The 13,705-nt window shown below is 41.1% G+C and overlaps 1 protein-coding gene across 2 annotated transcripts in view; it reads left to right on the top strand.

Annotated features, from left to right (window-relative positions):
* The first annotated feature begins 9,179 nt into the window (after positions 1-9,179).
* Positions 9,180-13,705, top strand: part of LOC129270685 (uroporphyrinogen decarboxylase-like) — a 37,226-nt gene continuing 32,700 nt past the window's right edge. Inside the window, exon 1 of one of the 2 annotated variants that reach the window (XM_054908001.2) lies at positions 9,180-9,358. In XM_054908001.2, coding sequence (XP_054763976.1) covers positions 9,338-9,358 — 21 coding nt within the window. In that variant the 5' untranslated portion in view covers positions 9,180-9,337. Of the gene's footprint in view, positions 9,546-13,705 lie in introns of both variants that reach the window. The other variant, XM_064106429.1, reaches the window with a different exon arrangement.

The following is a 13,705-nucleotide window of genomic DNA, read 5'->3' as shown; positions in this document are numbered from 1 at the left end:
GTTCGTTATTCAGAAGGTTCGTAATTCCGAAACACGTAAATTGCCTATACCTCGATTTTCGTTGATCCGAAAACGAAAAAGGATTAGTTTTGGAGCGTTGTGGCCCAGTGGATTGTCCCTGGACTTTGGAACAGAGGGTCGTGGGTTCAAATCCCAGCCATGGCGTAGATTCCTTCAGCAAGAAATTTATCCACATTGTGCTGCACTCAACCCAGGTGCGGTGAATGGGTACCTGGCAGGAATTTATTCCTTGAAATGCACTGAGCGCTGGAAGGCTGCTTGTGCTACAGCCGGGGTAATAATATCCAAGTCCTTTGGAAGGGCATAATATGTTATGCGCTATACAAGAACTGTCTATTATTATTATCAATCCGAACATTTGTGGCGTTATTCCGAACTTCGTTATTCCGAAGGTTCTTCAGTCCGAAAACGAAATAAGGTTCGTTAATCCGAAAAAGAAATAAGGTTCGTTTTTCTGAAGGTTCGTTAATCCGAAAACGAAATAAGGTTCGATAATCTGAAAACGAAATAAGGTTCTTTATTCCGAAGGTTCGTTAATTCGAAAAATGGAATAATCGGTGGCGAAGCCGGGAAAAACGGAAGGGTGGTGAAGGGGGGGGGGGGGGGAGAAACACCGTTGCTGTTCAATTGTTATGAGGATGGGGAGGCAAAAAGAAGGGCGGCAGAGCAAAGTAGTAAGTAGAGGAAAGCCTTTTTGAAGTTATTTCTGATTATGGTAAGATATATAGGCTTTACTTTGGAAAAATTTTCAAAGCTGATATTGTAAAACTCGTTTTTTTCTTTGGTCAACTGTCAATAGTTGTCGTTGAAAGGTGTTGCGAGCGTGAATCGCAAGCTCAAACTTTTGGACATATTTATAAGAAATGAAAACAAAACATTATGAGCAGTTTTTGCAATCATTAAAAAGACGTGCATCTAACTGAAGAATTAACACGAGCGCGAAGTGCGAGCTGAAATATACTGACCAGAAAAGGAACCTGCTAAGGACTTTAGTGACTCTACTAAACAATAACTGATAATAACAAACAAATTTGGGATTTTCTAATCTAAAATATATACTTTAAAAAGGGTATTTCATTTCGAAAAACGGCACATTTCATTTTGGAAAAAAAACAAGGGAATTTTGGAAAAAAATGGAAAAATAGTATTTAGTTCCTACGGCGATTATTATTATCTTATCCGAAGGTTCGTAAGTCCGAAAACGAAATAAGGTTCGTAATTCCGAAGGTTCGTAAGTCCGAAAACGAAGTAAGGTTCGTTAATCCGAAATGACCGGTACATTTGAAGTACTTATTCTATTCGTATATTCCATGAAGTTCGCAAAATATTCCTTTTCAATCAGGTCTGATCGGAAAAACTTATCAGCTGGCGCTGCGTGCTCGCATTTTCATTAGTTTTGGGCCTACTTCTATATGAATTCTAACAATTTGCTTAAAATCCTCTTTATGACAGTTTACCAAAGATTTCAGCTCGCACTTCGCGCTCGAAGTAATTATAGTTAGTTCCATACGCGTCTTGTTCATAATCACAAACATTGCTCAGAATGTTCAATTTTTTGGACAAAATTCCCGAAATTTCTATAAAATTTAGCTCGCTTCTCGCGATCGCATTATTCAATTAGGGATTATGAGATACAATTATCTTGTTTATAATAATAAAGCTAAGAAGTCCCTGTTCGGACTACCCCTTCAAAGAAAAAAAAAACAGCTTTGAGCAGCCGTTTCATCCCCCGCCCCCTTATTGGGAAAAGCGCAATCAACATCTGTATAATTAAATGTGTATATTACATGCATACACATATAAATTTAATGTGAAATAAGTGTGCCCCTCCCCCTCATACCGAAAAGCAGGCTACGATGGCTGCGGATTTTTTTTTGCCCCGCCCCAGCCAAAAAGGGGGTTTGGGGTCTTAATCACCCCTATTCTGGTCCCGCGCAAAGCGATTTTTTAAAGGTTTATATAAGTGGTAAACATTTAATTAAGAATGTATCTTTTAGTGGACATTTTGAACTTTGACAAAACAATTTCAAAATGCATCAACACGCCCTTAGCGATATTTGATTTGATAACTTCTATGATAATAATTCTGCTCTTTGTATACGGGTTTCTATATTAGTTTTCTCGTTGAACATGTTGAATGCATTTATGTTATATGTTTGATGTTCAGTTGTCTTTGTTGTAAGTTGTAATTATTGTAAACATGTTCAGTTTGGTCCTTGTACCTTTGTATCATGTTACATTTAACTATAGTATATTTAAACCGGATAAATAAAATAAATAATAAAATAAATATTTGCAGGGCTATAGCAATGAGAGAAAAAAATGAACTCGCCTCATAAGCCTATATGATCTTCCCTTTGAGAGAATTCTGCGTACGTAAACGCCCCTGGTAACGATAGATCAGCCCCTTCCCGCAGGGGCGGTGAAAGCGCGGGGGGGGGGGGGGGAGTAGGGGGCACTTGCACCCCCAACAAAAATCCCCGTAGGAACGAAATACTATTTTTCCAAAATGGGAAATTCCCTTATTTTTTCAAAATAAAGTTTGCCGTTTTTCGAAATGAATTACCCTTTTTAATGTATTCACTTTAGATTAGAAAATCCCTTTTTTGTTATCATTTATTTTTTAGTAAGGTAAAAGTAAGGAGGCTTTGCTCTACTTTGCTCCACCGCCCTTTCTTTTGCCTCCCCATCCTTATTTGAACAGCAACGGTGCTTTTAGTTCTCCCCCCCCCCAGTAGCGTACCTAGGATTTTCCACAGGGGGGGGGGGCAAAACCGTCCGCAAAAAAATTTGACAAGCAAAAAAAAAAAAAAAAGGTCTTCAATCAGAAATAAAGGATTTCAAATGATTTCGTACCAGATAAAATATTGACAAGCCCCCCCCAAAAAAGGTTTTCAAGCTCGGGGGGGGGGGCAAAAGAGGTCTTCAAGCTCGTCAGGGGGGGGGGCAAAAAGGTCTCTTCAAGCTCGTCAGGGGGGCAGGGATACGTCCTTTGCATGGGTTGTGACTCGTCAGGGGGGGCAGACTGCCCCCTGCCCCCCCCGTACGTACGCTAGTGCCCCCCCCCCTCCACCACGCTTACCCGGCCTTCCGGGTTTCCCGGCTTCGCCAACATTTCATTTTTCGGAATAACGAAGAACCTTCGGAATAAAGAACCTTATTTCGTTTTCGGATTAACGAACCTTCGGAAGAATTTCGTTTTCGGATTAACGAACCTTCGGAAGAATTTCGTTTTCGGATTAACGAACCTTCGGAACAACGAACCTTATTTCGTTTTCGGATTATCGAACCTTCGGAACAACGAACCTTATTTCGTTTTCGGTCTAACGAACCTTCGGAATTACGAACCTTATTGCGTTTTCTGACTAACGAACCTTCGGAATTACGAACCTTATTTCGTTTCCGGACTAACGATCCTTCGAAATTACGAACCTTCGAAATAACGAACCTTCGGAATACTCGAACCTTTGGAATAACGAAGCGTCGGAATTACGAATGTATGACATTACGACCAAATTAATGGACATTCTATAAGCACTTTTTGTAATCATGAACAAGATAGTTATAATAATAATAATAATAATATGCAACATTTATAGAGCGCTTAATACAAAAGTTTCTAAGCGCTGCATACTATTACCCCGGCTTTAGCACGGCTACCCTGATCGGGCGCATCGAGCATTCAAGGAATTTCTTCCTACCGGGTACCCATTTACTACACCTGGGTCGAGAGTGGCAAATGTAGATAAACGCCTTGCCAAAGGACGCTAGTGCTGTGGTGGGATTTGAACCCCGGACCTTGTGGTTCACAGTCCGGAGACTTATCCACTGAGCCACAACACCTCTACAAACTAAATATAACTAAATAGTTGACGTGAGCGCGAAGCGTGAGCGGAAAAAATTGAGATTTCATATAAAAACGGGAGTGTTTTGTAAATCATGAAAAAGAGTGTTGGGATAATTCCTACATTAATCATGCGAGCGTGATGCGAACGCGAAGCATGAGCAGATTTTTTTTATATTCTGATCTGAAACTCGGTAATAATTTTTTGAATAAGAATAAGCTGCGTATCTCAATAAATACTAAGCTGTTACTTTGTAGAAAAGTCGGGAACAAACTTTTTTGTGTGAAAAACTCCGGGGAAAAACTGTGTGAGCTGTTGCTTCCTTTTTTTCCGCCATGCATGTCGAAATCGGGCTATTATTTCTCTGTCTTACGGCCTCCCTGAGCGCATCCTTCTCACGTATAAAAAGTTTTTTTTTTAAAGACACATTTTCTGTAGGTTGTCCAATAATAGGGGGAGGCCGGGGCCGGCTCGGCCCTCTCTATCCGCGTCTGTATTTGAATAAGCCAGTTCGTAGTTCCACTCTACGCATGATCAGAAGATTCTGCTCATGATCAGAGGAAGGTCATTTGTACTAAAGTGACATGGTGGTTTAAATTCTAATGAGATAAGCACCAACTTTGATGTCTTGATTATTCATATTCTTTTGAATTGTGCTTTCATGTCCATCCACTTAAAGGGGAAGTTCACCCTGACAAAAAGTTTATTGTAAAAATAGCAGAAAAAATAATAAAAAATATTGCCGAATGTTTGAGAAAAATATTCATCAAATAATTAAAAAGTTATTAGAATTTCAATTATTTGATTTGTGACGTCATGTGCGAGCAGCATTCCTACATAGCGAATGGTAAAAAAATCAATGAAATGTCATTTTCTCAGAAAATTGAAAATGGTTTTCACTGTACCTTTTGTATATCAATAGACAAATCATTTCACACCCGATCATGAATAGAAAAAAAATCAAGTCATCAGGAACCATACAAAATTTGAAATTCATGCATTTTATATTACATAACACATGGGGCAGCTGCTCGTTTATGACGTCACAAATCCAAAACTTTGAACTCTAATAACTTTCTTACTCTTTAACGGATTTTCATCAAACCTTCACCAATATTTTTTACTATTTTTTCTGCTATTTTTACAACAAAGTTTTCTAATTCAGGGTGAACTTCCCCTTTAAAACAACAATGCGTCCATGAACGACTGGTATTTCACAGTTTGCCAAGTACATTGTACAACATGCTATAATATGCATTCAAGGTAGAAATGTAACAAATACCATCATAGAGTGTTCGTTGATGTGCTATTCTATAGTCCCCTGATCTATTCAATTTCTTTATCCTGCTATGTAAGGCATGTTTACGTAATATCTTGCTTTGAAATCTGCCTATCATAATGAAAGAAATGAAAGGTCATTTGACCAAAATTGTCCATGAAGTAACTACGAACTGGTCTGTTTCGCTGAAAACAACTAGTTAAGTTAAAACATGTATCTATAGGGATCTATATGAATTTGCTTGAAAAGTTTTTAGGTAAAACAATAATGCTTTAAGTTGTTAAATAAATTATACTTCAAGTTGACTAATGTAGACTATGGAATGACATCAAATTTCAAAATAGCAAAAAGTGCACAAAACTTGGTACAATCAATGAAATTCTCCTGAAAATGACATCCTTGATTTTTAGGTACATAAAACGTTTATTGATCCACATGGATACCAAGAAATTGATGGCATAAAAGGAGAAAAGGGGATAAATGGAATAGACCAGTTCGTAGTTACTTCATGGACAATTTTGGTCAAACGACTTTTCATTTCTTTCATTGTGATAGGCAGATTTCAAAGCACGATATTACGTAAGCATGCCTTACATAGCAGGATGGAGAAATTGAATAGACCAGGTGACTATGAATAGCACTCCAATGAATACTGTAATAAGGTATTTGTTGCATTTCTACTTTGAATGCATATTGTAGCATGTTTACAATGTACTTGGCAAACTGTGAAATACCAGTCGGTCGTGGACGCATTGTTGTTTTTTGTGGATGCAAATTAAAACCACAATTCAAAAGAATATATGAATAATCAGGAGTTCAAAGTTGGTGCTTATCTCATACTAATGACCTTCCTCTGATCATGCGCAGAATGGAACTATACGGACTGGCTTATTAGCAGTTGTAAATATTACATGAGACTGTCAATACTAATATTTTGCTTTTGATTTCTTATAAAGGAAATTGAAATTTGTTACACTTTAAGGTTGTGTAATGCATGATGGTGATCACAATAAGTCTTCAATATTAGCTTAGGTCAATATGTACATGACACCAACTGTTTCTAACTGAACAAGAACAAATTCTGTTTGATCCCTTTTGTTCAACAAGAAGGCCTTGAAGACACTTTCAACTGCATCTGCATGTTTGATTCCACTGAAAGTCTGAAAAAGCATTTTGAGATGGCATGGCGCTGTAAATTTCTTCAATCTGACGAATGGCGTATCTAGCGGAGGGGGGGGGGGGGGCAAGGGGCCACGTGCCCCGGGAGCCACTTTCAGGGGGGAGACGCAAAAAAGGAAAGAGGGGCGCAAATAAAGAAAAGGAAAACAAAAATGAAGAGAAAAGGCAAGTGAATAAAGGCGCAGAAAAGGAATACCACTATATACCCCATCCTACACTCTTCAAATGTTGGGCAACATAGTTTCCACACAACAACTGGTTAACAAATTTATCCAACTCTGGGTAGTTTAAAAACAATACTGTGTAGTTTTCACCCAAAGCAAACACTATTGGTTTAAAACTACCCAGAATTTGATAAAGTGTTAACCAATTATTGTTGTGTGAACAGTATGTTGCCCAACATTTTTAAGAGTGTATATGCTATTACCATGGTAATGCAGTTTCCGGCACATTTAGAAAACGAATCATGCATGTCTTAACCCAGGGATGAATATTCGTGTTAACTTTTGATTAGGGATATACTTATTCTCTTCAAGAATTCCAACAAACACTCCTTATAAAAGATTCCCTTTTTAATCGCAAATGACATAATTTTTCATCTCTAACTCAAGGTTTACATTTCAGTAATACGTTACTTTTCATTAATTCTTACAAACTGATCTGAAATACATATTTTTTCTGGTATAATTGTCAAAGCTTTTCATCACGCGCTGAGAATACAAATCTTAATTTACACACAATCATTAAAATGACCCTTTTTAGGTGAGGGTATGTAATATAAAATCAGCTCGCGCTTTGCGCTCGCATTACGCCGATGAGATACGTATGTTAAGGTCATGCTTTTCATAAATTCCTAAAAATAGTTTTCAGGTAAGTATATATCCCAGGACCAAAATCCAATTGAAACCAGTTGGATTTCAAACTGGTTTCAATCGGTTTTAACTGGAATTTAACAATTTCCAGTTGAAACCAATTGAAACCAGTTGGGCAACTGGAAATCGTAAATGGAACCAGTTGGGTAACTGGAAATGACTTACAACTGGAAATGATTTCTAACTGGAACCAGTTGGGTAACTGGAAATCCTAACTGGAACCCCCTGGAACCAGTTGGGCAACTGGAAATTCTAACTGGAACCATTTGGGTAACTGATTTCCCGGGATGATTTCTAACTGGAACCAGTTGGGTAACTGGAAATCCTAACTGGAACCAGTTGGGTAACTGGAAATCCTAACTTGAACCAGTTGGGTAACCGGAAATCCTAACTGGAACCAATTATTGGGTACTATACAGTGCGTCCCAGAAAAAACGAAGCCGAGATTTAGCGATGATTTATCATAACTTAATCACAAATAAAATAGACAAATGACCTACCAATGTAAAGCTTAGAATCTCATCTTTCATCTGATATTAATATATATATATATATATCAGTGGCGTAACAGGCGGGGGGGGGACAGGGGGGCAAGCTGCCCCCCCCTGGCGGAGCTCACCGGGAAAATAAAAAAAAAACGGGAAAAAGAAAAAAAAGGGGGGAAGAAAGGGAAAGGGAAAGGAAAGAAAAAAAAAGAGGAAAGGGGGAAAAGGAAAGGGAAAAGAAATCTAAAAAAAAGCGAAAACGGAAAGAAAACTGGAAAAGGAAAGAAAGCAGAACAAGTCAGAAAAAACAATTCTCCCCGATATACAAATACATAGCATGATCAGTAACACAGGGAAATAAATTAAAGATGACAAAAAGGCAAACAAAAGCGGGAAATGAAGGCAGAATGGAATTAGCCAAAATCTAAATTGGACAATAAAGAAAAGGGACAAGATAACGTACACTACCGGGCTGCCGAGGATTGAAGATAACGAGCGGGAAGAAAGATGGATGGTACATAAAAATGTCGTACATGCAAGTCTATCATAAACTTGCTAAATCTCCAAAGCTACCAGGGGCTCTGTCCAAGAGTCAAGACCCCGTGCAGTGGGGGCTCTTCATCTGTAACATTTAATGGGTTCTACGATAACGGGCACCTATATGGACCCTTCCTGCATTAAGCTTTGCGTTGAAGCACTGGCGTACGGGGGAGGGGTGGTTCCACAGCCAAGGGGAATTAAAAGAAAATAAAGGAGGCAGCGAAATGACATGAATGAAAAAAATATATGACATGATATTTGCTATGATGTAAAAATCTATCACATAATTAGAATTTCATTTTAACAGGCCATTTTTCTTTCTGGCTCGCTTCGCTCGCTGGCGACTTTTTACAAATTTTCCCACATTTTCTATATGATGTGCCCCTCACAATATTTGGATGATTACGATACACAACTGCACTGAATTTATGTGTTGTGTGAAAGCTATATAAATATACACGCAATTTGATTAAAATAAGTGGCCATCTGTAAGGTTTAAAATGGCTTTAATATCAAGAGGTTCCGGGGCTCTGCCCTGGACCCCACACATAAAGCACTGTTACATGTATATGGATGAGTTTGGACCATGGCCTCCCAAAATTCTACAACCAAGCAAAAAAATTAGGAAAGAAAGGGAAATGTATTATACTTTTCTGAATATCACGTTAAAATCTATCTTCATGTTAGATTCTCATGAAAAGGTGATTTTTTTTATCTCGCTCGCTTCGCTCACACGGGACCTATATTAAGCTACTTCTTGCCACAGGCGCCATACTCGGCCCCCTCGAGCATATAGAGCTTCGCCCTGATGCTCACAATCATAACAAAAATCCTGTTCACCGTGGCGTACACAAAAAAGAGAGAAAAAAGGAAAGAGAGGAGGGTGAAATATGATATCATCTTTTTAACATTATGTCAAAATCTATCACAAAATTGGATTTTTGCAATAAAAATGTCAAAAATTTAAAAAAAAAAAAGTATTTGAGTCGAGTGGGCGTGGCAGTTTGTCTTATCGTCGCTGCATTATATTATAGCATGCAAGGCAAATAGACTACGCGATATCACCAGTCGATCACTCGATCACGATCACGTGGATACGAGGTTGTAAACATCAACATGGCAGCTTCCACACGACACGTGAGTATAAAACTATAATTAATATTTGTTTGATTTGTGATGTAAATTTAGCATTCTTCTTCTGGAAACAGTCCCGGAAACAGCGCAGACCACCGTCTGGTGTATTGTTGGACTAGTGAAGCGCAGTGTGCAAGTGTATCTGATAAAACTTGTTTACACTGCACTACAGTACCGGTACAGTGTGCAAGTAAAAACAACGACTGTTTTTTTTATGACGGCCATTGGCATTGCATTGGGCTTGGCATTGCCTACCTCGAGCGAAGTTCGTGCAGGCTCCACTATCACTACCGCACCGCGACACTACGCTCCACCTACCCTAGACAGCTGGCAGCCGTCTGTTTCGAGGAGTTTTTTAAAATTTTTTCATTTTTTAAATTTCTCCTCATACACAGACGGCTAAGCCCGCTATCGTGCAGCCACCATTAGGGGACTTACTAAGACACTTACAATGCAAAATCCCCCCGTTGGGGCTCTTCAATTTTTGTCTTTAATGAATCAAACTTTTGAAAATTATCGCGACCGAAATGCAAATTAATATTCCCTCTTGGCATTAATTGCCAAAAAACGGGGAAAATCAAGTTAAAAGGAACAAAAACAGTGACTTACCTCTGCTGTCGCGCAACTTCACTGCCCTGTTTTATCCGAACTTAAATACACATAAACATATGGCCATTGAGTCCCCTGTACAGATCGCGCTAGAACTTCGGTCTCTGTATTTGGTGAGTGAAGCCAACGGAGTTCAGGGGCCTGTTGCATGAAAGGGTCTTTCGTAGAACCATTCTACGTAAGAACGAGATATCGCTCAACTGTTTCACAAAGCCGATTTGGGCGATACGAAGAATGGTCCTTGGAAAGACACCTCTCTCTCTCTCTCATGTGTTCTTCCTCCGCTAAGGTCGGAGATCAACGGCGCCGTTGGAAGGGCCGCAATTCATTTAAGGCTCTAAGTTGCAATCATGAAGTACTGAGTAAGTTTTGACGAGTTGTGTGGAGGTTGCGTAAGAAGTATAGAATAAGCGTATGTAATTGGGCTTTTGTGTTGCAGCTAATACGCCCAGGAGGTAAAAAAAGGACCGACTCTACAAAAAGAGCAGGGGTGGATTCAAAGCATGGTCCGAACTGCTTGGTGTTGGGATTAGTTTTAAGCCGCTGGATAAGGTCCTGTCGGACAGGTGCTAGGGCTGGACAGGTAGCAACCAGATGTTCCACATCCTCGCAGGCTGACATGCACAGACGACAGCAATCATCAGGTGCTTTGCCAATCTTGGCGAGCCGGACTTGGGTCAGATAGACTTGACAGGAGATCTGGGCACGGATGGTGATGGCTGACCGCAGACTTGGATTGGAAATGTGCCCAGGGTACAGATCCTTCGCCTTTGGTTTAGGTGTTCTAGTCCATAAGGACAAGGATGTCTTCTTGGTGAGGGCGTTGTGCTGCCTGGCCTCAGACACCTGAATCACTGCCGACTGAACCATTCGCTTCCACAGATGGTAGTTAGGGGGATTCCTTACAAGTTCATCAAGTGGGGGAAGGCTAAGTTGTTGAAGTGCATTACGCCATTCTTGTATGGATTTGGTGTTGGCACAGATACCATGAAGAAGCATCCTTCGTTCTATCCTGTCCATGTCGGTGCACAAGATCTGTCCCAGAAGTAGGAGCTTTTCCTTGGTGACCAACAGGCTAATTTGGATTACGTCAGTGAGAAGATATACTGCTTCGTCGGCTGATGTTGTTGGTAGACCCAGAATCCGCTTAACTAGGTGAATCTGTGCCTTATCTAGGCGATTCAACATTGCCCTTGAGAAGGGAATGCTGGAGCAGCCGAAGATCATCCTGGGAACACAAAAAGTTTTCCATAGTTTTGCAGCGACATGGGGAACTACCCTTGCTCCCAGTGGTGAGGTTCCCACAAGGGCATAAAATGATCTGTATCCCTTTGTAATAGCATCAGCAGCGTAGTCATACTGAAGATTGTCAGTCCTGACGATGCCAAGGTGCTTGTGTGAGGAGACCTGTGCAATCGGTTCACCATTGATCTGCCAAGAGTTGTCACTGTTCAGAAGGTCTTGATTGAGCACGATGATTGCACTCTTGGAGGGGTTGATCTTGTACTTCCACTCCTTAGTGTAATGGAAAGTGACATTCAACATCTGCTGCAGTTCCATGGGCTCATTGCTAAGAAGTGCAATGTCATCCGCGAAGGCTATGACCCCAACATATAGGTTGCCGACTGAGCAGCCAAGATGATACTCCCTCAGACGCTTGATGAGGTCGTTGATGTAGAGAGTGTACAGCATGGGGGAAAGCACTCCCCCCTGCCTTACTCCTTGGAGGACAGGAAAGGAGGGACCAACTTCATGTTTCCAGAAAACCTTGCTTGAACAGCTGTTGTAAAATTCAGAAATGGTATCAAGCAGCACTGTAGGTGGACGAGTCACTGCTATCTTCGAAAGGAGACCATCTTGCCAGACCGTGTCGAATGCTTTCTGGGCATCCAACATAGCTATGTACAAAGGTTGGTTGAGGGACTTGTACACTTCGATGACAAGGTCGAGTGCTTTACCTGTAAGAGTACAGGACCTCTCTCGTTGGAAGCCAAATTGCAACGGGTCTGGAATTTGGTGTTCTTGTAAGTGTTGGGAAAGTTTGGGCTTTACCAACAACTCCAACAACTTCCCTAAGACTGGAGTCAGAGTGATGCCCCTATAGTTTCCTGGGTCTGTTGGATTCTTGTTCCCACCTTTGAAGAGAGGGATGACAAGGCCATCTTTAAGACTGAGAGGAATGTGCTTCAGATGTATCATCCAGTTCATCATGATGAGGATAAGGATCCTAGTGGTGCAACCAGTGTACATTAGGTGCTCAGGAGAGATGTTGTCCGGACCACTAGCTTTGCCAGGCCTCAAGGAAGAGATGGCCAGGGACAGCTCCTTCGAAGTGAAGAGATGGTCAAGCCCTTGTGGATGGTGTATAACAAGGGAGTCTATATTCTCAGGATGTGTTGGATTCAGAACCTGTGTAGGACTGGAGACAGATGGGGTGGCAAGGTCCTGGAAATGCCGAGTCCATCCCTGGATGATATCGGGCCCAGAGTAGGTGAGACCTCCAAGGTTGAGTTGGTGCACATCAGAGCCAGGGCCTTGTTCTTTCACTAGTGTATAGAACAGCCTGTCGTTGTGTTCGTCGGCTTCCTCAATTCTTGACAGAAGACCATTCCTGCAGGCAGCTCTTGCCTGCCTAAGCTTGGCACGAAAGGCTTTTTTCAAATCGGCAGATAACGCACCAACTGGACTGTTCTTGTCCTCTCCAGATCTTTTCCAGTCTTTCCACATGTTGATGTGCCTTTGATAACACTCCTCCACTTCGGGACTCCACTCAGTCTTCCCTTTACCTCTACCATTCCCTTTTGTGTGAGGAAGATTCATAGAGGTCTGAACAAGGGCTGACTGCAGTCTGGCAGTAACAAAGTCAAGGAGATTCTCATCAGGCATAACGTCCGCAAGGGAAACAAGAATGTCCTCCGAAGCTACATCAAGAGGTTCTGTATACAGCTCCTTGATCATCTGTTTAGACAACTCCTTCCACTTGACTTTTGGACGGCGGAGAGGGTTGCTGGGAACTGTGTGGTGAGTCCTTGCTTCGGATACACTAGATGATGCAGGTGACCAGGTTACCTTGATAGGAGAATGGTCGGACAGGTTGAGGGGTTCATCATTGTAGATCAGGAGGTTGGAGAAGTCACCAGCAGACTTGCTGTGGGTTAAAAAAGTGTCAATGTTGGACCGTTTGGTGCCATCATCACTTTGATAAGTGTAGGCCTCGCTGTCCCCAAGTGTCCTTGATAGGCACACCAAGTCGTTCTCGGCCATGAAAGAGTCAAGAATGTTGAATGCTCTTTTTTTCCGTTCCTTGTTATGGAGATCCACATTCAAGTCACCACCAATGATGACACTGCTAGACCTGTTCTGCTGCATGATGCATTGGATTTCTTCTAAGATGGCCTGGTATTCGGCGAGGGCTTCAGATGAGGCATCACAAGGCATGTAGCAGTTGTAAACCAGCACATTGTGTTTTCCAAAGAGCAAATGGAGACAAAGTACCCTTGGAGAGATTGTTGGAATAACCTTTAGTGAGCATGGGAGCACCTTCTTGACAAGGGTGGCAACACCTCCTCTGCCTCTTCTAGTTGGGAGAGAGCATAGCTGATCATGGGCTTTGGAGAAGGCATGAAAATCTGACTGAAGATTATTCAAGAAACCTAGTTCACCCTCATGAATCCAGTGCTCTTGAAGTAGTAGAAAATCAGTCTGTTTGAGTAGTAGAAGAATGAAGTCTCTGTTGGACTT

The sequence above is a fragment of the Lytechinus pictus genome, chromosome 11 (assembly GCF_037042905.1).
Source record: "Lytechinus pictus isolate F3 Inbred chromosome 11, Lp3.0, whole genome shotgun sequence".
NCBI classification, from domain to species: domain Eukaryota; kingdom Metazoa; phylum Echinodermata; class Echinoidea; order Temnopleuroida; family Toxopneustidae; genus Lytechinus; species Lytechinus pictus.
Note: the sequence above shows the minus strand (reverse complement) of the source record. Positions and strands in the feature narration are given on the sequence as shown.